The sequence below is a fragment of the Cetorhinus maximus genome, chromosome 3 (assembly GCF_964194155.1).
Source record: "Cetorhinus maximus chromosome 3, sCetMax3.hap1.1, whole genome shotgun sequence".
NCBI classification, from domain to species: Eukaryota; Metazoa; Chordata; class Chondrichthyes; order Lamniformes; family Cetorhinidae; genus Cetorhinus; species Cetorhinus maximus.
The window spans coordinates 14,304,803-14,331,085 of NC_135881.1; the positions used below are offsets into that span (position 1 = coordinate 14,304,803).

General features: G+C 46.3%; 1 protein-coding gene across 5 annotated transcripts in view; it reads right to left on the reverse strand.

Annotated features, from left to right (window-relative positions):
• The window catches only part of hhatlb (hedgehog acyltransferase like, b), an 85,473-nt gene that overhangs the window by 14,140 nt on the left and 45,050 nt on the right, over positions 1–26,283 (reverse strand). For 3 of the 5 annotated variants that reach the window (XM_078536637.1, XM_078536644.1, XM_078536630.1), the window contains 7 exons: positions 25,820–26,014; positions 23,080–23,289; positions 22,243–22,414; positions 21,119–21,263; positions 19,725–19,760; positions 18,503–18,704; positions 13,688–13,832 (listed from right to left, as the gene is read on the reverse strand). In XM_078536637.1, coding sequence (XP_078392763.1) covers positions 13,688–13,832; positions 18,503–18,704; positions 19,725–19,760; positions 21,119–21,263; positions 22,243–22,414; positions 23,080–23,289; positions 25,820–26,014 — 1,105 coding nt within the window. Of the gene's footprint in view, positions 1–7,123; positions 8,816–13,687; positions 13,833–18,502; positions 18,705–19,724; positions 19,761–21,118; positions 21,264–22,242; positions 22,415–23,079; positions 23,290–25,819; positions 26,015–26,283 lie in introns of those variants that run through there. The other 2 variants (XM_078536649.1, XM_078536650.1) reach the window with 1 other exon arrangement.

A 26,283-nucleotide genomic window follows, 5' to 3' on the forward strand; every position in this document is an offset into this window, starting at 1 on the left:
TTATTCGTGTTTTTTTTTTAAGTGAAATAGAAAAGTTAGTCAGAGAAAACTGCCTCACTCCTTCTTTGAAGTAACGCCAGGGGATCTTTTACATCTGCCTGAGAGGGCAAACAAAGCCTTGATTTAATATCTTACTTGAAAGATGCACCTCTGACAGTGCAGCACTTCCTCAGTACTGTACAGGAAGTGTTTCTCTAGTGTCTGTGTTCACAATTGTGACTGACTGGGCAATTGAGGGATGCGTAAACACTGTGACATTGTTGATTCAGTGGATGGACTTATACTAAAGTATCCAGAACCCTAGCTCTACTATCATATTTCCAATCTCCAATTCCAAAGGGTCTTTTGAATGGGGGTTTGGGTGGGGAGGCATCTGATTTATAGGGACCTCAGACCCAGGAAATGTAGCTTGTGGGAGCGGAGGGTGGGAGGGATGCCCTCCTACTCCTCCTGACCCACAAGCAGTGCTGTAAAGGCATTTGCCCCCCTCCGAAGCTATTCTCACCTCCCCTTGAGTTGCCGGGATTCCTCGAGGCTTGGGAAAACTGAATGGCCAGTGTTAAAGCTGGAAAGGTCGTTAACCATGAGGGCCCCAGCCTCGTTATTTTTTTTAATTCATTGATGGGATGTGGGCATTGCTGGCCAGGCCAGCATTCATTGCCCATCCCTAATTGCCCTTGCTCAGAGAGCATTTAAGAGTCAACCACATTGCTGTGGTCCTGGAGTCACATGTAGGCCAGATCAGGTAAGGACAGCAGATTTCCCTGCCTAACAGGCATTAGTGAACCAATAATCAGCAATGGTTTCATGTTCCAGATTTTTAAAAATTGAATTCAAATTTCACCATCTGCCGTAGTGGGATTCGAACCCAGGTCCCCAGAGAATTTTAGCTTTTTGTTTTTACCCCAGAGAATTACCCTGGGTCTCTGACATGCTAGTCAGTGACAATACCACTATGCCACCCTTCAATGGCTGATCTGTCTCTTGTGAGAGGAAGAGCTGCCTGCCCTTCTTTTCCCTCCTACATTAAATTAAACTTCGCTCCAGTAGCTCTTCCTTTCGCCACAGATGCTGAGTATTTCCGGAACTTTCTGTCCTTGGTTCAGATTTTCCGCATCCAATGTATTCGGCTTCCATGTGAGGAGTTAGTAAACAAAAAATGTGATCAAATGCTTAGTCAAAGAGTTGGGTTTTAAGGTTGATTCTTATTAAAAGCCGTAGGATGAAGTTAGGGCAAAGCAAGCCACGAGGGACATTATTACTGCTGTTTGAGTGACCCCTACAGCCTGTCTGAGGAACAATTTGACCACTTCTGGTTCAGTGGATTTCTGATTGAACATTTTACCATCGTGACCTGCCCAGTGTTGACAGCTTTAGTGTCTGACACGACAAGCCAAGGTGCCTGAGGTAAAATTATTATTCCCATCCCCTTGACTGATTTCCAGTTTGGGTCATTTTTATCCGGCCTGGATCCTTTGCTTTAAGCTATGATGTCTGGGAGCGATACTTGTCCCTCTGTTGTCGGAAGGCCCCTTTCAAAGGTTAAAAGAATGAGCGATTCTCAGCATCTGACCAAAATTAGGCCCTTTATAAACGTGGAAAAGGTGTCCACTCTTTTCAATCTGCTTTGCCATTGTCACTCTGCCCTCCCGGATTATGACCTGCCCCTGGGATTCAACAGAGATCCAATTGACTCATCAACGGGTTACACCTTCTTCACGGACAAAGACCAGGGCTTCCCAAACTGTAGGCGGTGACCTCCGGTGGGGGTGGGGGTGGGGGTGGGGGTGGGTGGTGGGTGGGTGGTGTTGTGAGATGAGATTTTGGGGGTCACAAGCTTTTGTTACACAACGGTTACCCAAACACGTTCTGTGCATTTTAATCTCGGGTAACACCGACCTCACTTCATATTTATCTTAGTATGTGAGACTGAGACTGAAAAGTGTGACTGGAGACGAGAAATTAGACTGAAGCCTAGGGGGTTGTCGGGACTGAGTCTGGGCTTGAGACAGGGGACTTAGAACTGAGACAGACAGCTGGGCCTGGATACCAGGACTGAGCCTGAGCCTGAGCCCGGGGACTGAGACCCCAACAAAGACTGGAACGGGGGGTGGGGGGAATCCGAGATGAAGCTAGGGTTGCCAACCCTCCAGGATTGACCTGGAGTTGCCAGGGATTGAAGATCAGTTTTCAGGGCAACTCTGGAGAAAAATCAGAGGGGCATTAAAAATGATGGTTTTTCTTTTGTCATTTTCTTTGAACATTTCACTATTTTTACATCTGGTAAAGAGAAAAGGCTGGTTGGGTAACAGTCAAATATCATTCGGTTGGGTAATGAGTCTTTTTGCTTTCCAATTGGTGTAGGAAGGCGGTACATCATAAGGATGGCTGTGTTGGCCGACTAATGGAAAATGCATGGAGCAAGTCACCTGATGAAACTTCCAGGAATACATTTAATTGCAGTTGGAAATCCTAGAAGCTCAGCCTATACCCCTACCTTCAGCTAACTTGTCCTAATTTGTCACTTAGAGATAGTTCTAGCACTGCATTCTTCCATGGACAACATCCCGAGAGTGGTAGGATTCATCATTACCTAAACATGTCCGAGATCAAACCTATACTCTTAAGGTCATGGAGCCATTGCGGCATTGAAGGAGGCCATTCGGTCCATCAAGTCCATGCTGGCTATCTGTAGACCAATCCAGTCATTCCTATTGCCTGTTGGCTACAGTGTAGAACAACCTGAGGAACTGAAAGGTGAGCAAATACCTTTAAAACTGGGAGCCTTTGAACTGGGATGGGGGTGGGTGGGGGGGGGGGGGGGGGGGGGGGGCAATGAATTGTCTAATGAGAATGAAAAACATTGATAGCTGCCTGGATGGCCAAGTTGGGGATGGTGGCAAAGGGGGAATTTAGCTGGCAGTACGCTCGCCTCTGAGTTAGAAGGTTGTGGGTTTAAGCCCCACTTCAGGATTTGAACACAAAATTCTAGGCTATGCTCTGGTGCAGTACTGAGAGAGTGCTACACTGTCAAGAGGCCTCAGTGGCCCAGTCTCTCCTCTCAGAAGAGGAGCAGCAAAGTTCTTCCTGGTGTCCTGTCCAATATTTATCACTCATCCAACACCTAATTACAGATGATCTAGTAATTGCTCCTTGCTGTTTGTGGGATCTTGCTTTGTGCAAATTGGCTGCAGCTTATCCTACATTACAACGGTGACCATGCTTTGAAAGCATTTTGGGACTTGCTGAGGTCATGAAAGGCGCTATAAAAATGCAGGTCTATTTTTTAAAAATTAGATTGATAATATTAGGAGAGGTGGAGAGAACATGGCGTGTGAAGAACATAAGAAACAGGGGCAGGAGTAGATCATATGGCCTGTTGAGTCTGCTTCGCCATTCAATACGATCATGGCTGATCTTGGGTATTGTAATGTAAGGGGTCTGGAACATATAGGGTTAATGTGGGACTGAGTACGATACCGCCCACACAGTGATGTAAGAAGGCACATGACCCAGACGCAGGGTCAGGTGGTGTTGAGCGGAGGTGTGTATAGACCCAAACGTGGAGACCGCTCCTAGCTTGTACTCTCTAACATACATGTGTAAATAGTTCTAGTAGTTATTAAAGACTTACAGTTAACCTACAAAAGACTAGAGACTTCTTTAAGACATAACCAATCTGTAAACAATGCCCTCCCAATAGGCATCAACTCCATTTTCCCGCCTGCTCCCCATATCCCTTGATTCCCTGAGACACCAAAAATCTGTCTATCCCAGCCTTAAATATATTCAATGGAGGAGCATCCACAACCCTCTGGGGTAGAGAATTCCAAAGATTCATATCCCTTTGAATTACATAATTTCTCCTCACCTCAGTCCTAAACGATTGGCCCCTTATCCTGAGACTGTGTTTTAGGTTCCCCGACCAGTGGAAACAATCTCTGTGTCCCCCCGATCAAACCCCCCTCAGAATCTTGTACATTTCAACGAGATCACCTCATTCTCCCAAAGTCTAGAGAACATAGACCCAATTCACTCAGCCTCTCGTCATAGGAGAGCCCCCTCATCCCAGGGACCAGTTGAGTGAACCAGTATACGAAATAAGGTAAATGAGCTTGTGGTGCAGATTGAAATTGGCAGGTATGATGTGGTGGGCATCACGGAGACATGGCTGCAAGGGGATCAGGACTGGGAGCTAAATATCCAAGGATATACATCCTATCAAAAAGATAGGCAGGTTGGCAGAGGGGGTGGGGTTGCTTTGTTAGTAAGAAATGAAATTAAATCGATAGCAAGAAATGACGTAGGGTCAGATGATGTAGAATCTGTGTGGGTAGAGTTGAGGAACCGCAAAGGTAAAAAAACCATAATGGGAGTTATGTACAGGCCTCCGAACAGTAGTCAGGATGTGGGGCACAAGATACACCAGGAGATAGGAAAGGCGTGTAAGAAAGGCAAGGTTACAGTGATCATGGGGGATTTCAATATGCAGGTAGACTGGGAAAATCAGGTTGGTAGTGGATCCCAAGAAAAGGAATTTGTGGAATGTCTACGAGATGGCTTTTTGGAGCAGCTTGTGGTGGAGCCCACTAGGGAACAAGCAATTCTAGTTTTAGTGATGTGTAATGAGGCAGATTTGATAAGGGAGCTTAAGGTGAAGGAACCCTTAGGAGGAAGTGACCATACTATGATAGAATTTACCCTGCAATTTGAGAGGAAAAAGCTGGAATCAGATGTAACGGTATTACAGTTAAATAAAGGCAACTACAGAGGCATGAGGGAGGAGCTGGCCAGAATTGACCGGGAGATGAGCCTAGCAGGAAAGACAGTGGAACAGCAATGGCAGGAGTTTCTGGGAGTAATTTGGGAGACACAGCAAAAATTCATCCCTAGGAAGAAGAAGCATACTAAAGGGAGGACGAGGCAACCATGGCTGACAAGGGAAGTCAGGGACAGCATAAAAGCTAAAGAGAAAGCATACAATGCGACGAAGAGCAGTGGGAAACCAGGGGATTGGGAAGCCTACAAAGACCAACAGAGGACAATTAAAAAAGAAATAAGGAGGGAGAAGATTAAATATGAGGGTAAATTAGCCAGTAATATAAAAGAAGATTGCAAGAGTTTTTTTAGGTATATAAAGGATAAGAGAGAGGCAAAAGTGGACATTGGGCCGCTGGAAAATGACGCTGGAGAAGTAGTAGTGGGGAACAAAGAAATGCCAGAGGTTCTGAATGAGTACTTTGCGTCAGTCTTCACAGTGGAAGACACAAGTAACATCCCCAAAGTTCAAGAGAGTCGGGGGGCAGAGGTGAGTATGGTGGCCATTGCCAAGGATAAGGTGCTAGGAAAACTGAAAGGTCTGAAGGTGGATAAATCACCTGGACCAGATGGATTACACCCTGAGTTCTGAAGGAGATAGCTGAAGAGATAGTGGAGGCGTTAGTGGTGATCTTTCAGGAATCACTGGAGCCAGGGAGGGTCCCAGAGGACTGGAAAATCACTAATGTAACCCCCCTGTTTAAGAAGGGAGTGAGGCAAAAGACGGGAAATTACAGGCCGATTAGCAAGATTGGTAAGATTTTAGAGTCCATTATTAAGGTTGAGATTTCAGAATACTTGGAAGTGCATGGTAAAATCGGGCAAAGTCAGCATGGTTTCCTTAAGGGGAGGTCATGCCTGACAAATCTGTTAGAATTCTTTGAGGAGGTAACGAGGAGGTTAGACAAAGGAGAGCCGATGGATGTTATCTACTTGGACTTCCAGAAGGCCTTTGACAAGGTGCCGCACAGGAGGCTGCTCAGTAAGATAAGAGCCCATGGTGTTAGAGGCAAGGTACTAGCATGGATAGAAGATTGGCTGTCTGGCAGGAGGCAGAGAGTGGGGATAAGGGGGTCCTTCTCAGGATGGCGACAGGTGACTAGTGGAGTTCCGCAGGGGTCAGTGTTGGGACCACAACTTTTCACTTTATGTATTAATGATCTAGATGTAGGAGCTGAGGGCATCCTGGCTAAGTTTGCAGATGATACAAAGATAGGTGGAGGGACAGGTAGTATTGAGGAGGCGGGGAGGCTGCAGAAGGATTTGGACAGGTTAGGAGAATGGACAAAGTGGCAGATGGAATACAACGTGGGGAAGTGTGAGGTCATGCACTTTGGTAGGAAGATTAGAGGCATAGACTATTTTCTAAATGGGGAGAGAATTCAGAATTGGGAGTACTAGTCCAGGATTCTATTAAGGTTAACTTGCAGGTTGAGTCGGTAGTTAGGAAGGCAAATGCAATGTTGGCATTTTTTTTCGAGAGGACTAGAATATAAAAGCAGGGATGTGCTGCTGAGGCTTTATAAGGCTCTGGTCAGACCACATTTAGAATATTGTGAGCAATTTTGGGCCCCGTATCTCGGGAAGGATATGCTGGCCCTGGAGAGGGTCCAGAGGAGGTTTACAAGAATGATCCCAGGAATGAAAGGCTTAACATGTGAGGAACAATTGAGGACTCTGGGTCTATACTCGATGGAGTTTAGAAGGATGAGGGGTGATCTGATTGAAACTTACAGAATACTGAAAGGCCTGGATAGAGTGGACATGGGGAAGATGTTTCCATTAGTAGGAGAGACTAGGACCCGAGGGCACAGCCTCAGAGTAAAGGGAAGACCTTTTAGAACAGAGATGAGGAGAAACTTCTTTAGCCAGAGAGTGGTGAATCTATGGAATTCATTGCCACAGAAGGCTGTGGAGGCCAGGTCTTTGAGTGTATTTAAGACCGAGATAGATAGGTTCTTGATTGGTAAGGGGATCAAAGGTTACGGGGAGAAGGCGGGAGAATGGGGTTGAGAAACTTATCAGCCATGATCGAATGGCGGAGCAGACTCGATGGGCCGAATGGCCTAATTTCTGCTCCTATGTCTTATGGGACCTTCGCTGAACCGCCTCCAGTATCCTTAAATGTAGAGACCAAAACTGCACACACTTATCCAGATGTGGTCTCACCAAAACCCTGTACAACTGTAGTAGAGCAGGACAGACGTAAATAAACAGTAAACAGGTCAAGATGACGGGTGAAGCGCTCAGAGGTGAGAGCCCTCAGAGCTCGAGAGGGGAAAAAAAAACACAGGAAACTAAGGCGTTGAGTCCAACTTTGCATTTATTTCTCTTCCGTCTGTGAAGTGCTTATAAATTAGTTTATTAACCAGTGCAGCTCGAAGGAGCAGTGAGACTGGGAGGAAGAGGTTCGAGAGCTCACAGTCTGTTATCTACAGTTATCCTTCACATAAACCCGAGACGCCGTGTATTTGTGATATAAAAACTTCAGAATTGAACAGAATAAATTAAATCTTTGACAATAATTAATTACTGGCGTGCGGAGTGTCAGGAACACATGGACGGAGAGAGAAAAAGTTCGCAGCTGAATAATTAGGGAACAATGATTCTTTGTTAATTCTTAGTCTTTTAGTCGCCAATTCCATCCCTGCCGTTCAAAACCCACAGAACTCCGAAAGGCCTTCCCAGCAATTTCCCCTCCCGCGTCCCTGAAAACCTGCTACTGGGCGGTGGTGCGAGGCAGGGGGGAGGCTCTCCTGCCATAACTGAGAGGAGCCTCACGGAAGCCCCCGGAAAAAGGCTGTGACTGGGTAGTTCCGAAGAAAAGTCGTATGGGACTCGAAACATTAACTCTGTTCCTCGCTCCAGAGATGCTGCCAGACCATTTTCCGCACTCCCTGTTTTTGTTTGTGACCTGGTGGCGCAGTTTTCCAGGATTTTCCGACACCAGGATTTTTTTTTTGTTTTTAAAAAAATACCGTGAGGCGTTGTGACCTGGAACGCACGGCCTGAAAGGCCGGTAGGAACAGGTTCTATACTAACTTTCAAAATCGAATTGGATGAATGCTTGGAACAGGAAAAGAAAAAGGGTGGGCTACGAGAAAACAGGGTTTTCAAAAAGGGCCAGAACAGGCACGATGGGCTGAATGGCTTCTTTCTGTGCTTGTCTTGTTCTCTAATGAATTGTCTAGCGAGGGGGTGACGGAACCTCCGGACAAGGCGATTGTCACCTGGGTTGCTGTGGGGTGGGAGGGCCAGTGAGAATCTCTACATCGTCCCCGTGTGCCTCACTCAGTCAAGCCCCAGGCTATCCCTGGAGGCCAGTGCGCTGGGAGAGATAAGGCGGACTTGACTTTCAGGTGAGTGAAGGAAGGAGCCACTGGGTGTGGGCGGATAGAGTTGAGGTACAGATCAGCCATGGTCTAAATGAATGAGGAGTGGGGGGGGTGGGTGGTAAGAACAGGCCCAAATGGCCTTCTCCAGGACAGGGATCGAGCTGTTAAAATGAGGGCCCACAGATTTTCCGGCCTCGCCAGGCCGGGATTTTCCGGCCTCGCCGGGCCAGGCCCGGTTGCAGGGGGATGCAGCCGGCCAGCCAAAGATCAAAGGTCCGCTGGCTTTTGGCGGGACCGGAAGATCCCGGGTGGCGGGCGGAGCTGGAAAATCCCGGCCACGGTCAAACGGAGTCTTTTTCGCAATGCTGTAGGAGTTGAAGGAAGGAGTGGAATTGACCAGTTCGGCCATGTTACAATTTATTCGGACAAGTGCTGGTTTGTGCAATCCAAAGCCTTTCTTCCTTGTACACCTCACAAGTGGCCAATTGAGTAACTGTTTACAGGGAAGCTTTTCTCTCTCCATTTTCTTTTCCTCTCTTGGCCAGTCCTCTAGTCCACCTTCTTTTTGTCATCTTCCAGTGCCAATCTGCGTTCATTCTCCTTGATCAACTGAACTCCGCAGTAGGTCACAAAGAGGATACTCAATGGGCTCCAGGGAAATCCTGTAATTGTATTTTTTTAAAAAGAGAAAAAAAAACACAATTTCTAAAGAGCCTGGAACCGGATCCCAAAAAAAAACATATACTTTTTTTAACCAAGAAGCCTTCAGCTGCGAGTGAATCGGGTCAAATCGGATCTTGCCAGAACTCTCGGGCCTGGTAAATGGCAGCATTGAGGGCAGCAGGGGGACCATTTGTCCCGTGTGCTTTTACTGGCAATGGAGCTGATTGCAAAGAGCAGGTCGGCCTTACTTTAATTAAACGAGTGTTTGTCTGAGAGAAGTGTGCGGAGAAGGAGGAGGGTGGGGGGGTGGGTTAGGGAGGAGATGGAGAACCAGCAAGTCACCACCCCTCCCACCCAACCCGCCTCCCCTGTCACCAATTCTATTGTTACTGACATTCCCTCCTGCACTTTGCCCAAATCGCCATTCTCTTGTGTCAGCCTAGACGGTGAAGCATTGCCACGCTATTTAACAAGGGAGGGCATCACAGCTCCATGCACATGGATTTTTCAGCAGCGCTTACTGAAAAATCAAAAATAGGGAAGTGGAGTACAACGTTGTACCGTGATTTTACGTGTACCGGCCACCCAGTCATATATGTTAATTCACTGCGTTTGAGTAACGCGTCAATAAAGATCTCACACCCAGATGTAACCCCTCCCCTGCAACTCAGACCGGGTGCAATCCAAGTACTTTCAAGATGGCAGAAAGCGAGAGATGCTTTTTGGGAGTTATACCTTCCTGAGGGTTCATGACCCCCATCATGGTGACAACATTTCCTGTCCCTTTCAATTGGAAACACCCCGAAAGCAAATTAATACTGCAGATCGGCGTAGCAACTGTCCTCTTTCGCATCTTCTCCCTACCACACGTTCTTTGTGGCTTTGATACATGAATCCCTCCCCCTCCTTCGCAACCTGTCTCTCACTGTGCCACCGGAGGCATTCGAGCACTCCAACCTCCTCAATACTCACTCAGTTCCCTTCTTAACAAAGAGAAAAGGGCGACCCTTTCAAAGAGCCTGCAAAGGCACGATGGGCTGAATAGCCTCGGTCTGCGCTGTGCTATTCGACAGACGCTTCTCCTATCACTGCCTGGCAGATTAAAGACACTATTTTTTTTAAAAATGCAGTTTGCAGTTTATCAAGTAATTTGCGTGTGAACAGGAATCACATGAAGAACGATTAAACCAAACGTTCGGTAGAAGGCTTGATGCAAACTCACCCCTGAATCAACGCAATGTGAATCTGCCACCTCTAGGAGATAATCTAAGTCACATTTGCTCAGAATCTGTTCATCAGTTTACTCCATAAGTAACCTAATAAGAACATAAGAAATAGGAGCAGGAGTAGACCACACGGCCTGTCGAATCTGTTCCACCATTCAATACGATCATGGCTGATCTTGGGCTTCAACTCCATTTTCCCACCCAATCCCCATATCCCTTAATTCCCTAGGAGACCAAAAATCTGTCTATCCCAGCCTTAAATATACTCAACGTTGGGGCATCCATGACCCTCTGGGACAGAGAATTCCAAAGATTCACATCCCTTTGAGTGAAGGAACTACTCTTCAGCTCAGTCCTAAATGGTTGGTCTCTTATTCTGAGACTGTGGCCCTGTGTTACATATGAACATACGAAATAGGAGCAGAAGTAGGCCATTCGGCCCCTCAAGCCTGCTCTGCCATTCAGTATGATCATGGCTGATCTGTTTGTGTTTCAATTTCCACATTCCCATCTAACCCCGATAGCCTTTGATTCCCTTGCCTAACAAGAATCTATCTACCTCCACCTTAAAAATATTCAATGACCCCACCTCCACCACCTTCTGAGACAGAGAGTTCCAAAGTCGCACAACCCTCAGAGAAAATATTTCTCCTCGTCTCTGTCCTATAAGGGCAACTCCTAATTTTAAAACAGTACCCTCTAGTCCTGGACTCACCCACAAGAGGAAACATCCTTTTGACGTCCACCTTGTCAATGCCGTTCAGGATCTTGTATACTTCAGTCAAATCACCCCTCACTCTTCTAAACTCCAGTGGAAACAAGCCTAGCCTGTCCGATCTTTCCTCAGAAGACAACCCGCTCATTCCAGGTATCAATCTATTAAACCCCCTCTGAACCACCTCAATTCCAGGCAGGGGAAACAAGGCCTCAGTATCTAACCTGTTGAGCCCCTTCAGAATCTTGACTGTTTCAATGAGATCATCTGTCTTCTAAATTCCAGAGAACATAGACCCAATTTACTCAGCCTCTCATCGTAGGACAACCCTCTCATCCCAGAAGCCAGTCGAGTGAACCTTTGCTGCACCACCTCAACGCAAGTGTATCTTTCCTTAAATATGGAGACCAAAACTGCACACCGTATTCCAGGTAAGGTCTCACCCAAACTGTGTATAATTGTCGAAATGTAGGATGTTAACCTTATCTCACTGTGCATCACTCTCTCACTTCCAAGTCATCTGGAGTTCAGTGGATTCAAGTCCCACTCTAGAGATTTGAGAATATAATCCAGGCCGACACTCTGTACTGAGGGAGTGTTGCACTGACAGAGGTGCCTTCTTTGAGGTGAGATGATAAACCATTGTCCCTTCTGCCCCCTCAGATGGATGTAAAAAACACAACAGCATTATTTTGAAGAAGAGCAGGGCAGTTTTTCGTGTTTTTGGCAATATTTATCCCTCACCCAATGATCATCTGAGCGTTGTCACATTGCTGTTTGTGGGAACTCGCTGTGTGTCAATTGTCTACTGTGTCTCAAAGCGTTACCAAAACTTCAAAAGTACTTCATTTGCTCTGCAGCACTTTGGGACTGCCCGAGGACATGAAAGATGCTATGTAAATATCTTCCTATTACAGGTCAAGTATCCTTTATCCGAAACCCTTGGGACCAATTACATTTTGATATTCAGAGAAGTTTGGCTTTCAGATCTACCGTATATATTGTAAACCAAGGCCTACTTACATTACAATAGCCTGAGCCTAGGCTAGCTACAGTCCACAAATACTAGGTTGTTTCTCCATTTGCCAACTCTCTCACACCCTACTTCTTACCTGTTAACACTTATTATACCTGTAATATAATATTACATTGCTTTGTTAACATACAAATTAACTGCATAGCATGTTCAAATGAAAACGTTTGGAGTTTGAATGTATTTGGTTTTCATAAGTACTGGTAAAGTTACTCGACCTGTATTTAACCATCCCCTAGCACTCCTGCCAGTTTCTCTTCTCCCTTGTATAAGGTAGCCTGCAGGAGAGCTTGCTCCAGGAAAAGAACATCAAGCAACTCTCCGTCCAGTGGATCTCCAGCAGCTTTATTTCAGGACTAGCTCCTCCCTTGATATCTGCCATGTCTTCCTACAGACTCTTCTGTCCTGTTCGATTCAACCCACTGGGTTGTAGCTCAGCTCTTTACGCGTTTTCACATCACCTGTTTGTTTTCTTGTACAGTCCTGGGCACCTTGAACACTTGTAAGTTTTCTTGACAATAATGATCATTCACAGAGAAATAGCAAGCTGTTGGCAACACAGTCAACCGTGGCCTGGGTTATGTCAGGTAGAAACACAGTGGCAATTAATCATTTTAAACATTAAAAATTGCTAAATGAAAAAGGACCAAGGTCCAGTCAATTCACCTTCTGCCACCCTTAAAGTCATGTGATACTGGGGAGACAGTGGCAGAGTGGTCATGTCACTGGACTAGTAATCCAGAGACTCAGACTCTAGGGGCGTGGGTTCAAATCCCACCATGGCAATTGGTGGAATTTAAATTTAAATTAAAAAATTCTGGAATATAAAGCTAATTTCAGTAATGGTGACCAGGAAACTATCATTAATTGTCATAAAATACAGGTCAAATATCCTTTATCTGTGTCGTAAAAACCCATCTTGTTCACTAATGTCCTTTAGGGAAGGAAATCTGCCATCCTTACCTGGTCTGGCCTACATGTGACTCCAGACCCACTGCAATGTGGTTGGCTCTTAACTGCCCCTCTGACATGGCCTAGCACTCCACTCAGATCAAGGGCAATTAGCGATGGGCAACAAATGCTGGCCTTGCCAGTGACACCCACATCCCGTGAAAGAATATTTTTAAAAAAAACTGCAATCCTCCCTCAAGTGGTTTAAAATAGGGTAGGTAGAGAGTGTGCAGGTGACAAAAGAGTGTGCGCAAGCGGCGGGAAGAGTTAAGGAGATGACTATCAGTCGGGTGTTCAGTTCCTGATCGGCAGTAGAGACCGCTGCTGAAAGCGTGTATATTCAAACAGGTTCATGTGTTTATACTCTCCCACTTCACTGTGCCAGCCTCGCGTGAATAATGGCCAGGTGGGTGAGGCTTTCCTGCCAGCTGGTACCTGTAGCACTGTAAATGTGGCAAGGTGGTGATAGGGGTCAATGCCAATTGCTGGGCCAGCAAGTAAACAGCGCTACCAGACCGTGAGACCTGATCTGCCAGCTCCAGATTTCCTACCTTCAGCCACAGTGCCCTGGAGAGGCACTGAGTGGAGGTCTTCGGCCTGAACTAATTATCAAATGGGGAGTTTCCACCATGCCCACTTTTAGACACTTTTCTCCTGGCATCGGGGCAATGATTGGCATTGGCAGATGCCTTGGAGCAGACCATCCATGGAATCCAAGACGCAGAAGGTAGCCATTCAGCCCGTCATGCCTGCACCAGCCTTTGGTAACTGCAACCCAATACTGCAATCCACTGCCTTATCAGGTCACAGAGACTTGCGGCACAGAATCGAACCCACCAGATACCGGAAGGTGGGTCTGTGAGGCAACGGGCATCAAAGTAAACCAGCCTATGCCTAACCTCAGTGAAACCGTGTTAATTAGCCCACCCCATATGATAAAACTTACCAGTGAGGATCAACCTCCTAGCGACCAGTGCAGCAAAGTCAACGCTGTTCAGTGAAAGGACGTTGTACAAAACAATAGCCCAGAAGTTTGCAGCACCGAACACTCCTCTGATTCGTCGGGACATTGACTCAGACATTTGGTTAGCCTGGGGGGGGAGAAAAGAAGACAACCGTGTGATTGGCCAGGCGGCTGATGGTGAGGAAGAGAGCTTTCGCCTGCAGGGAAGATGCCAGTGGACCCCATTCATGTGGGCAGAAAAGTGGCAAAGGGAATTCAATCTGGGGAAGTGCGAGTTAGTGAGGATAAACGAGGCAAGGGAATACACAACGAATGGTCACATGCTGAGAAGCGAGGTGGAATGGATAGACCTTGGAGTGCACGTCCACAGACTCCTGAAGGTCGACGAGGTGGTTAAGGCGGCAGATGGGATCCTTTCCTTTGTTGGCCAAGGCACAGAATGTGCGAGCAGGGAGGTAATGTTGAAACTATGTAAAGCACTCGCCAGACCACAGCTAGAGCTCTGCGTTTAATTCCAGTCATCACCAATACAGGGAAGGTGTAAACAGACTAGAGAGGGTACCGAGGAGATTTACGAGGACGTTGACAGGAATGGAGAGTTTTAGATTACCGGGAGGGGGCATGGATTTAAAGTAGTTAGTAGAAGCATTAGAGCGGTCTTGAGGAGAAATCTTTTTACCCAGAGGGTGATGGGGGTCTGGAACTCACTGCCTGAAAGGGTCTTTTTTTATTCGTTCATGGGATGTGGGCGTCGCTGGCTAGGCCAGCATTGATTGCCCATCCCTAATTGCCCTTGAAAGGGTGGTAGAAGCAGAAATCCTCAACCCATTTTTAAAAAAATATTTGGATATGCATTGGAAGTACAGCCAAGGGCTGTCGGGTGGGATTAGGCTGGATAGCTTTGCTTCGGTTGACACAGAGATGATGGGCTGAGCGGCCACTTTCTATGCTGTAAATCGTTCTATGATTCCACGAGGAGGATTTTTTCCACTCAGAGTTGTCGGGGTTGGAAAGGTAGTGGAAGCTGATTCCATAAATAATTTTGAAAGGGATTTGGGCAGGTACTTGAGGATGAGGATCTTTCAGGGTTACAGACAGAGGACTAAGCACGTCTGCTCTTTCAAAGACCCAGCACAGGCACGACAGGCTGAATAGCCTCCTCCTTTGATGTAATCTGGGCTCTAATTCCAAATTTGCCAGCAAACCCCATATCATTGAATAAATTTCTTATCACAAAAACCCCTCATACACATTAAATATTATTGGCGGGAGAGCTGACCTCACCATTCCCACCACAAAGTGGCCAGCTGCCTTCTCATGACTCATTGAAGGCGATTTAGAATCAACTGCTCAGTGATCCTTAAATATATACAGCCTGTCAACATTTCACAGGGTGTCACTCCTGTCCAGGGACATTGAAAAGTACAAAATTCTTACAGAGCTCGACAGGGTAGATGCAGTACGGGTGCTTCCCCTGATTGTGGGAGCCGGTGTGGGTAGATGTCCAGAACCAGGAGACAGAGTCTCGGAATAAGGGGGCGGGCCATTTAAGACTGAGATGAGGAAGAACTTCTTCACTCAGAGGGTGTGAATCTTTGGAATCCTCTACTCTACAGGGCAGCGGAGGCTCAGTCATTGAGCATGTTCAAGACAGAGATCGACAGGTTTCTAGATATTGACAATATCAAGGGGTACGGGGCGGTGTGGGAAAATAGCGTTGAGCTAGAGGATCATCCATCATCTAGTTGAATGGTGGAGCAGGCACGAGGGGCCGAATGGCCTCCTCCTGCTCCTATGTTCCTATGACACAAAAAACAAAAACAATATTTAATTGAATATAATTCAAACACACATTACTTCTTCTCCAGATGTTTTTTTGCCATTTGATGTGATAACATCACACAATGATGTCACTGAACAAAGAATATCCCTTTAGGTCTCTTTTATTTGATGTTCCAAAACGCTTTCTCGACTGGCATTCTCTTCCTCCGCCTTTCTTTCCACTCTTCCCAAAGGAAAGGCTTGCACTCTACTCCTCCTCCTCCTCTAGCGCTATGATTATTATTCCCTTTTTCCCTGGTTCTTGCCAGAAGAAAAATAATCCTGTCTTAGTACCATCAGATCTTTATGATTGTGAGTGTGTACTCCCTACTGGGAATGGTACCATAGTGGTTTGTTACTGGACTGGTAATCCAGAGGCCTTGACTAATGATTCAGAGAACTTGAGTATTGCATGTTGTCAAACTTTTTTTATCTGGCACTTATCAGGACAATTCACAAGAATACCAAATGTAAAGGGGACAACAATTTATACTTCATGAGAAGAGAGTGCTGAATGGTTGTTGCAACACTGCACCTGTTTCAACAAAACAAAATAGGCAATAGACATTCTCTGGTTCATTCCCCAGAACAATGCCTTGACCAATCAGAGTCAACCTACCTGGTTTCAATTTAAACAAAGTTTGGCAGTTAACTATCAGTGATCAGTTGACTGGTGCATTCTCCGTGGCAATGCCTGGCACTTATCGGGACAATTCACAAGAATACCAAAGGTAAAGGGGACAACAATTTATACTTCATGAGAAGAGAGTGCTGAATGGTTGTTGCAACACTGCACCTGTTTCAACAAAACAAAATAGGCAATAGACATTCTCTGGTTCATTCCCCAGGACAATGCCTTGACCAATCAGAGTGAACCTGACTGGTTTTGATTTAAACAAAGTTTGGCAGCTAACTATCAGTGATCAGTTGACTGGTGCGTTCTCCATGGCAATGCCTTTACCAATTTGAGTCCACTTGCCAACCAATCAGCACTCTCTTTTCATGAAGTGTAAATTATTCTTCCTTTTGCATTTGGCATTCTTGTGAATTGTCCTGGTAAGTGTGAGATGAACAGCTTCGACAGCATGTGTCTTTTTTTAGTAATACTCAAGTTCTGTTCTACCAAATGACTATTCAGAGGACATGAGTTCAAATCTTAGCACAGCAGCTAGGGGGATTTAAATTGAATTAATTACATAAATCTGGAATTTAAAAAGCTAGCGCCGGTAATGGTGATCCGTGGAACTGGGGAGGATTGTTGTAATAATGCCTCCGACTCACTGATGCCCTTTAGGGAACGCAATCTGCTGACCTTACCCTGTCTGGTCTACGTGTGGCTCCAGACCCATAGCAATGCAGTTGATTCTTACCTGCCCTCTGAAATGGTCTAGCAAGCCACTCAGTTGTCTCAAGGGCAATTAGGGATGGGTAATTGTCAGTGATGCTCACATCTCATAAATGAATAAAAAAAATCCCCTGTAATTCAGCGAGCTCTAGGCTTTCTTTCCGATTACTATTTTCCTCTGACCCCACTTCCACCTCGATTTCCTAAAGTCTCACACACACTACACCCCCCAGCTGTGTTCTACTGGCCTTCGCTGCAATCCAGTTCATCTGATCCCAACCTTTCCCCACCCTCCACCCACCTCCGCATTACACATACTTACACTTTCCAGCTGGTATCAACAACAACTTGCATTTATAGAGCACCTCTAAGACCCAAGGTGTTTAAAAGGAGCGTCATTAGTCAGGACTTGCCAGCGGCACACATGAGATGATGTTAGAACAGGTTGTCAAAAGCAGGTTTTAAGGGGCGGCTTAAATTAGGTCATTGGGAGCTCCTTCCCTACTGAAGACAATATAGGGCTCCTAACAGCTGAATCCAGTTATCTTAGAATTGGCAATCAAAACTTGGGACCTTGGAAAGAAAGAAGCCTCTGTATCTCTGTCGGGCCTTCCATGACTACTGGACAAAGCAGCTAATATGTGCACAGCAAGCTCCCACAAAAAGCAATGTGTTAATGGCTCGATAATCTGTTTAATTTTCTTAAAAGTGACGTGGGTTGAGAAATAAATATTGGCCAGGGAGAGCCCCGCTGCTCTTCAAAATAATTCCACAGGTTCTTTTGCTTCCACCCATTGGAGCAGTGCAGCCGAGGTAGACTAGATTGGTCCCTGGGATGAGGGGGTTGTCCTACGATGAGAGAGGCTGAATAAATTGGGCCTTCATTCTCTGGAGTTTAGAAGAATGAGAGGCGATCTCATTGAAACCTTCAAGATTCTGAAGGGGCTTGTTAGGGTGGGCGCTGAGAGGCTGTCTCTGCTGGTCGGGGAACCTAAAACATGGTGGCACAGTCTCAGGATAAGGGGTCGATCATTGAGGACTGAGATGAGGAGAAATTATGTCAATCGAAGAGATGTGAATCTTTGGAATTCTCTACCCTAGAGGTTGTGGATGCTCCACCGTTGAATATATTTAAGGCCGGGACAGACTGATTTTTGGTCTCTCAGGGGATTAAGGGGTATGGAGAGCAGGTGGGAAAGTGGAGTTGAAGCCCAAGATCAGCCATGATCGTACTGAATGGCGAAGCAGGCTCGATGGGCCGTATGGCCTACTCCTGTCCTCATTCTCCTGTTCACCCAAGAGGGCAGCAAGAGCCTCAGTTTAGCATCTCATCGTGAAAAACAGCACCTCTGAAAATGCAGCACTCCCTTAGTACTGCACTGGAATGTCAGTTTACATTTTTATACTCAAACCCTGGAGTGTGGGCTTGGACCCACAACCTTCGGACTCAGACGTGAGTGCACTACCAAATGAGGCATTGTCAATAAGAGGTCTGAGTGGCTCAGCAGAGCAGAGCATGTACCAACCGAGCCAGGATAGTTGCAGAATCTCCCACCTTCAAGGGGCAGGGGGTGGGGGTGGGGGGAAGAATATTAACCAACGAGGGAAGTGTTTTGAAACTAGGGCTTTACCTCCATTGATGCGAAGGGTTCACGCTGAAAGAACTTTTGCACCCAGAGTTCAAAGTTGAGGCCAAAGCAGTTACACACGGACCAGATATAGACCAGGTTCCCTGGACCTAGCCAGAGTGTAGTGATCAAGAAGGTGCAAACTGTTGCCAGGAGCTCCTTCAGAATGTTGTCGTGGTCTTCTCCCAGATAATCATAAACGTACCTGGGGGGGAAAAAAGCAAAATTAGAGGGCAGTGCTCTGTTACGGACGTTTCCCTCGCTGGGGCAGAGTCATACAGTTACTGGCGGTGAGTACAAGCAACCCATTCCATCATGGTGGGGCCCAACGTGGCCAAACCTTATTTCTTTCCCCTTTATTCTTTCATGGGATGTGGGTGTCGGTGGCAAGGCCCAGCATTTGTTGCCCCCCATCCCTAATTGCCCTTGAACGGAGCGGCTTGCTGGGCCATTTCAGAGGGGCAGTTAAGAGTCAACCACGTCGCTGTGGGTCTGGAGTCACATGTAGGCCAGACCCAGGTAAGGATGGGCAGATTTCCTTCCCTAAAGGGGCATTAGTGAACCAGATGGATTTTTACAACAATCCGACGATGGTTTATAATTCCAGATTTCATCAATTGAATTTAAATCCCATCAGCTGCCGTGGTGGGATTTGAACCCTGTCCCTAGTCCAGTGATGTCACCACTACACCACCATCTCCTCTTATCCTGCTTTCACTTCCCAGCAAAGATGGTGGGGGGTGGGGGGGGGAAGGTGAGGTTGTGTGTGTGTGGCGGGGGGAGGGGTCAAAGTTCTGGGTGGAGTTCACTGGATGGAGAGCAGGAGGCGCCGATCTGAATTTCACCACCTCATCCCAGCTGACATTGTCAGCTGTGTCCCTGCTTTCTGTCCAGGCAGAGCTCACCCACACCAAAGATAAACCTTCAGGGGCAGCCTTTGCCAAAGATATTTTGCTACAAAAGAATGATCTTGCATTTATATAGCGCCCTTCACAGCCTCACAATGCCCCAAAGTGCTTTGCAGCAAATGAATTACTCTTGGTGTGTGGTCACTGTGGAAAATGCGGTTGACAACTGGTGCACAGCAATGTCACGGGAGCACTATCATCACGAGAAACTCCCAACGCCTTCTAATTAGAGACAGCCACTAAATATGGGCCTCGTCGGCTTCACCCACATCCCCGGGAGCAAATTAAAGCGAATAAAGCAAACATTTGTTACTTACTTGCACAGCCAGTCATTTATCCCCCTGTCAAAGTGCCTGAAACATAAAGCACACGCTTAGCGGACGGTATGAAATATTTTAAATTTGTTCCTTTGCCCCACGTTCTCATTGGTAGAAGACATGAAAGCAAAGAGAGTCGGAAGCTCTGTTTAGTCCATAGCACGGACCAGCCACGACTTTATCTACCCAACCCATTCCGCCTTCAGAGGGAGCATGCTGCACAGTGCTTCTTTAATCAGGAAGCACTCAGAATGGTGGTTTCACCTTGTACTACTCCTTTATCGTTGCTGGGTCAAAACCTTGGAACTCCCTCCCTAACATCGCTGTGGGAGGAGATTCACCATGCAGACTGCAGCCATTCAAACAGGCAGCTTTATCACTACCTTCTCAACTAGGGATGGGTGGTAAGTGCCAGCAACACCCTTATTCCAAGCGTTTATTTTTTAAATAAAGGCCGGGATCACATATTCATGACCAACTGGCTACCTTGGCCTGACGTGTCCACGCTCTCAACAATTCAGTAATCATCATCATCCGCCAAACATTCAACTACCCTCTATCTATAGAACCCCTCAATCCCGAGCTTAAATAGGTTCTTAGCTAGTTCTAAGTCAAAGGATTTAATGGGCACCGTGTTAACTAGGGGTAGATGTGAGATCAAACACCTCCAGCCAGAGGAGGGGGCTCACCACCACCTTCTCAAGGGCAATTAGGAACAACCATTAAATGTTGGCATTGCCAGAAACGCCAACATCCCAAGTGTAAATAAAAAAGGTTCTCCTTGGAGCAGAGAAGGTTTAGAGAAGAGTTGATAAAGGTATTGACATTCACAAAGGACTTAGATATAATAAATCAAATGGCTGGAGGCTACAGATTTAAGATGGTTGGCAAATGACTCAAAGGTAGAATGAGGAAAAGCTTCTTTACGTAATGCAAGATTAAGATTTGGGATGTACCACCTGATAAGGACAGTCGAAATAGATTTATTCGAAAGGGAATTCACTGAATTCATGAAGGAGAAACGAGCCAGGGAGTGGAATCAACCAGCATGTTCCTTAATAGAGCTGGTGCAGACTGGATGGGCTGAATGGCCTTCTATGCTGTACTGTTCTACAATTCAATGAAAAGAAAATAGGACATTAAGTCCACAGAGCAGACCTGCCCCAGTCTATCCACACTGCCTGCTCCCTTGTAACATCAGCCTCTTTAAACGTGACTGGCGGAAAAATTCCATTGTTACAGCGACAGGCGCAAAGCGCAACGGGGAAAAACAGCAGTCAATCTTTTTTTTGCCGTTAATCCCCAATTCCCCACCCTTGGAGCAACTCCGAGTTGTTTCTTTAGGACAAGTGCGAGGAAACGGAATAAACTGGAATTGAGAAAAAAACACTTACGTTTCAGCAAAAACATACAGCATGGTGATACATTTTGGTGGTTTGGGTGGGTCGAGATAATCGAGCCTGGCCACTGTCCCAATCACTCCGAACATCACGACTGCCTTTACCCAGTCATACACCAGGTTGAAATAAGCCAAACAAGCTGTGCAAGTGAAATCGGGGCAAAAAGGAAGACAAGGTTCATCAGTAAAAATCTGCGGATTCCATCAGTGCAGGGTTCGATTTTCTGGTTTAGTGGGTGCCATTATATTGGAGTTCTAGTGGCGCAGTGGGCCATGAGCCAAGAAGCTCTGGGTTCAAGTCCCACCCCAGGACTTGATGGCCAAGGAAGGTGCGTTCATAATGTGGCCAAACAGGTCTTGTATCAACCTGTATAATCCTTCCTACACACATCAATGGCAGGAAGTAAAAGTGGGAGAGATTCCTGGTCAGCCATGTGATGGGAAGAAGGTTGGAGCCACTACCATCATTGCCCATAGCTTGACTACACTATGTTAAAGTGCACAGCGCCACAGCACTTAAACTACCTGAGTGATCTATAACACAGCACTACTGGGTGCCTCTATTTCTCCATGTATCTAAGTGACTATGGATGGGCAAAGAGTTCCTACAAAAATGGTGGTATGCCTTGGGTTTATACAGGATGTGAATCGAGAAATGTTTATCTCATTACTTTTTATGAGATCTTGCCTACCCTACATTACAACAGTAGCTATGCTTAAAAACTATTTCACTGGTTGTGTTCTGCTTTTCTTTCATGTTAATCTTTAAATAATCAATATATTCTTTTGAAATAGTAGTTTTGGGAGGAGGAGGAGAAGAATTCTAGTTTCAGTGGTACAGACAGTGGCCCACACTCAGAGGGGCAGAGAGGGAGCTGAGCGCAAGGCTGGGGGAAGTTGCAGAGGGAGGGTGGGGCGCGACCAATCCAAAAAAAGGCGACGGAGGATTTTGTACTAGAAGATGAGGATGTTCAGATCCACATGGTAGGGGACAGAGAGTCAGTGAGGTTAGAGACAATGGTCAAGCAGGGTTTAAGAGTGGAGGTTTGAACATGGACGTGGAGCCCCGATGGGGTGGGAGTTCGGGAGGCCAAGGCAATGGGCAATCTGGTGACCTACCTAATGCCCAGTCGGAAAGGCTTGCCACCAGCTTCAAGTCTGAAGGGATGGTCAGAATGTAGAGGTAATGGAAGAAGACATCAACGAGGATTATTACAGTAAGATGCGCTAAAGCATATTTCCTGATGTTCCACATCTCATTCTCTTTCCGAATGCACTTTGGTTGCTTTACCTGTGAGACACGAGGGCTCAGAGTAAGAGAACCTTTGGTAACAGGAAAAGGTCATCAGGAGTCGACAAGCCCAATCCCATTTGGTAGATCTCAACCCACACACCAATGTTACCTTTAATTCCTGTGCACGGCCCCTTTATTGCAATGTGTGACCCCTTTAAGATCCCCTTAAAGTGACCGCTGCTAGTGAGTGGCCTATTTGTTCTCTCACATGACACATTACCAACTGCAGCGCAGACGTGCACCTGCGTAGCTTAGAGGGAATGTTGTTCAACACCCACCAGAGACTGGTGCACATAGACTGATGCTCCACTGCAGGACTGAGGGGGTGCTGCACTGTCAGAAAGGCCATCTTTCAGATGAGGCATTAAACCAGGGCCATGTCTTCCCTCTCAGGTGGGTGTAATAGATCCCATGGCGCTATTTCGAGAACCAACAGGCGAGGTCTCCCCAGTGTTGTGGCCAATATTTATCCTGCTAACGATATCACAAAAAAAACACAAGGGGTGTATTTTTATCTGAGGGTTGTTTGTGAGTCGTTGCTGTTTCCCCAAGTTCACACATTTCTGTGTTGTGAAGCACTCTGGGCCGTCCCGAGGTTGTGAAAGGCACTACGTAAATGTCAGTCTTTCCTTAAATCTCCCATGCGCTGTTTCAAAGTTTACCTGAGTGTAGAACTGATCAAAAGTCATAACAGGTCCAAAAAAGAAGAAAGGGAGGTAGAAGTTGTATATCAGTAGGTCCAGGATCGAGTAGTTCCCATCTTTCCTCTCAGCATTTTCCAAGGCAAAGCTCATACATCGCATGATGGTGAAGCCACTCCCTCCATAAAACAGGACATCGTGGAGCTGGAAGCTGCCCGTCACAAACCCGGTCTAGGATGAGATGGACCAGACAAGAGTTCAGACAGGGCCAGTTCAGTTCAGCCCCGTGTAAGGCTGGGAAGCCTTAGGACGGCTTCCAACAGGAAAGAGGCCAACAGCTCTAGTAAGACCCTGGCCCGCTGACGTGTGCCAAGCCTACAGGACAACATCGTAGCAACGCACTTCGTTCTTTTGTTTGGGGGGGGGGGGGCGCCGCTGACAGGAATCTATTCCCTATTGCAACGGGTGAGCTTGTTAGAAGTTGCAGAACCAGACAGTTGAGGCACGTGGTCTGACCACATAAAGCAGCAGAGATTCAGTTTAGATAACTTGCTGCACTTAAAACTCATCACTACGGACACAATCGGGAACTGGTTTCTATCCAGGCAGTTTGAGGAGTGCGGGAGGGCAAACCGATCGCTACTAATGTGGGGCAGTGTTACCAGGCATTATAAGGGGGACAGTGGCATAGTGGCAATGTTGCTGGGCTAGTAATCCAAAGGCCCAGGACTATTGATCCCAAGATGCAAGTTCAAATCCCACCACAGCAGCTCAGGGAATTTAAATTCAATTAATGAATCAGGAATCAAATGCTAATCTTATCAATAATCGTGAAAGTACCAGATTGTTGTAAGAACCCATCTGGTTCACTAACCTTCAGGGAAATCAAGGGATATGGGGAATGGGCAGGAAAATGGAGTTAAAGCCCAAGGTCAGCCATGATTGTATTGAATGGTGGAGCAGACACGATGGGCCACCTGGTCTAATCCTGCTCCTATACCTTATGCCCTCCGGGGGAGGAATGCTGCCACCTAAACTGCAGTCTGGCCTACAGGTGACTCCAGTCCTACAGCAACGTGGCTGACTCTCAACTGGTCTGTTGTAGCAGAAAGCTCATGGGGCTGAATGGCCTCCTCATGCAAGTCATTAAACATTGGTTACACATGCCCACATGGAACGCCCATGTCCCACTGCACTTTCACTTTGTTTTCATGAACCTTTACTCAGGTGTGATTTGGAAGTTGCAGACTTATTAAAGGCCGTCAGTCAGATATTGCTAACTTTCTGGGTTGGTATCATTGCAATGTTTCAATGAGAGGTGGGGCAGCTTCAAAGACAGGGCTGTAACATGAGCACAGTACGGATTCGATAATGGCCTTCTGTGACTTAAAGGGTACTACTGTTCTATGGACCTCCCTGATCCAATGGATCCCACTCAACAAAAGTTAAATCAGATTTAAATGAAACAAAAATACCGTGGAAATTGGAGGGGCTTGTACACGCATCGCGGAAAATTAACATCAGGCACAGGAAGAAATTAGGAAGACAAATGGTATTTTAGCCTTTATTGCAAGAGGATTGGAGTATAAAAACTAAAGGAAGTCTTGCAGCAATTATACAGGGCTTTGGTGAGATAACAGCTGGAGTATTGTGCTCAGTTTTTGTCACCTTATCTAAGGAAGGATATACTTGCCTTAGAGGGGATGCTAGAAAGGTTCATTAGATTGATTCCTGGGGTGAGAGGCTCATTACATGAAGAGACTTTGAGTAGAATGGGAATCAGGGGAAAATTCTCCACTGATTGAAGTCATAACTAGCACAAAGGAAGATGGTCGTGGTTGTTGGAGGTCAATCATCTCAGTCCCAGGACATCACTGCAGGAGTCCCCCGGGGTAGTGTCCTCAGCCCAACTACCATCAGCTGCTTCATCAATGACCTTCCTTCCATCATAAGGTCACAAGTTGGGATGTTCACTGATGATTGCACAATGTTCAGCACCATTTGTGACTGCTCAGGTACTGAAGCAGTCCATGTCCAAATGCAACAAGATCTGGACAACATTCAGGCTTGAGCTGATAAGTGGCAAGTAACATTTGCCTCATACAAGTGCCAGGCAAGTTCCCCTCCAAGCCACACACCATCCTGACTTGGAACTATACTGCTGTTCCTTCACTGTCGCTGGGTTAAAATTCTGGAACTCCCTCCCTAACACCACATGGACTGCAGCGGTTCAAGAAGGCAGCTCACCACCACCTTCTCAAGGGCAATTAGGGATGGGAAACAACTGCTGGCCTTGGCTTTGATGCTCACAGCCCTTGAAAGAATAAAAAGAGCGGACCTATATTTTCTATATTAGGACCTATATTAGGAAAATAAGAGGCCATGATCTTACTGAAACATATAAAATTCTGAGAGGGCTTGTCAGGGTAGACATGTTTCCCTTGGCTGAAGAATCTAGAACCAGGTGTCACAGCCTCAACATTATGGTCGGTCATTTAAGTCTGAAATGAGGAGGAATTTCTTCACTTGGAGGGTTGTGACTCTTTAGAATTCTTTACTCCAGAGAGCAGCAGATGCTCAGTCATTGAGCGTATTCAAGGTGGAGATCAATTGATTTTTTAGCGCTAAGAGAATCAAGGGATAAGGAGATAGAGACAAAAAGTGAAGTTGAGGTAGAAGATCAACCATGAACTTATTGAATGGTGAAATGGGCTAGATGGGCCGAATGGTCTACTCCTGCTCCTATTTCTTATGTTCTTACCTGCCAAGAGCTCACAGGCTCTATTTTGAATGTTGCTAAGCTGCAAAGGCCGGCAACGAAACACAGCCACTTCTGTTTAGCTAAGCCAACGCTGAAGAGTAGAATGCAGTGGGCCAGGATTAACATGAGGTATGAGGTGCCCATTGTAGCCAGGACTGCAAGTATCCCATAAGTCATAAAATATAAGGATCTGTGCTGTGAGAGAGAGAACATCGGTAATATAGTAAATATTCACATCAATTTAATTAAAAATGTACATTATCAGGGGAATCACAACCACACCTAAAGGATGGACAAACAGAGTTTGGGAAGCCTCGGGCCAAGGGCCAAGGTCCAAGAGTGTGAGGTTTAGGCACAGTGGCCACAGCACTCGAATCAATACAGACTGCAAAACTCCATCCTCATGTCTTTGACCAAGCCTTTGAGCATCTGCCCTGATATCTTCTTAAATGTCACGGTGTCAA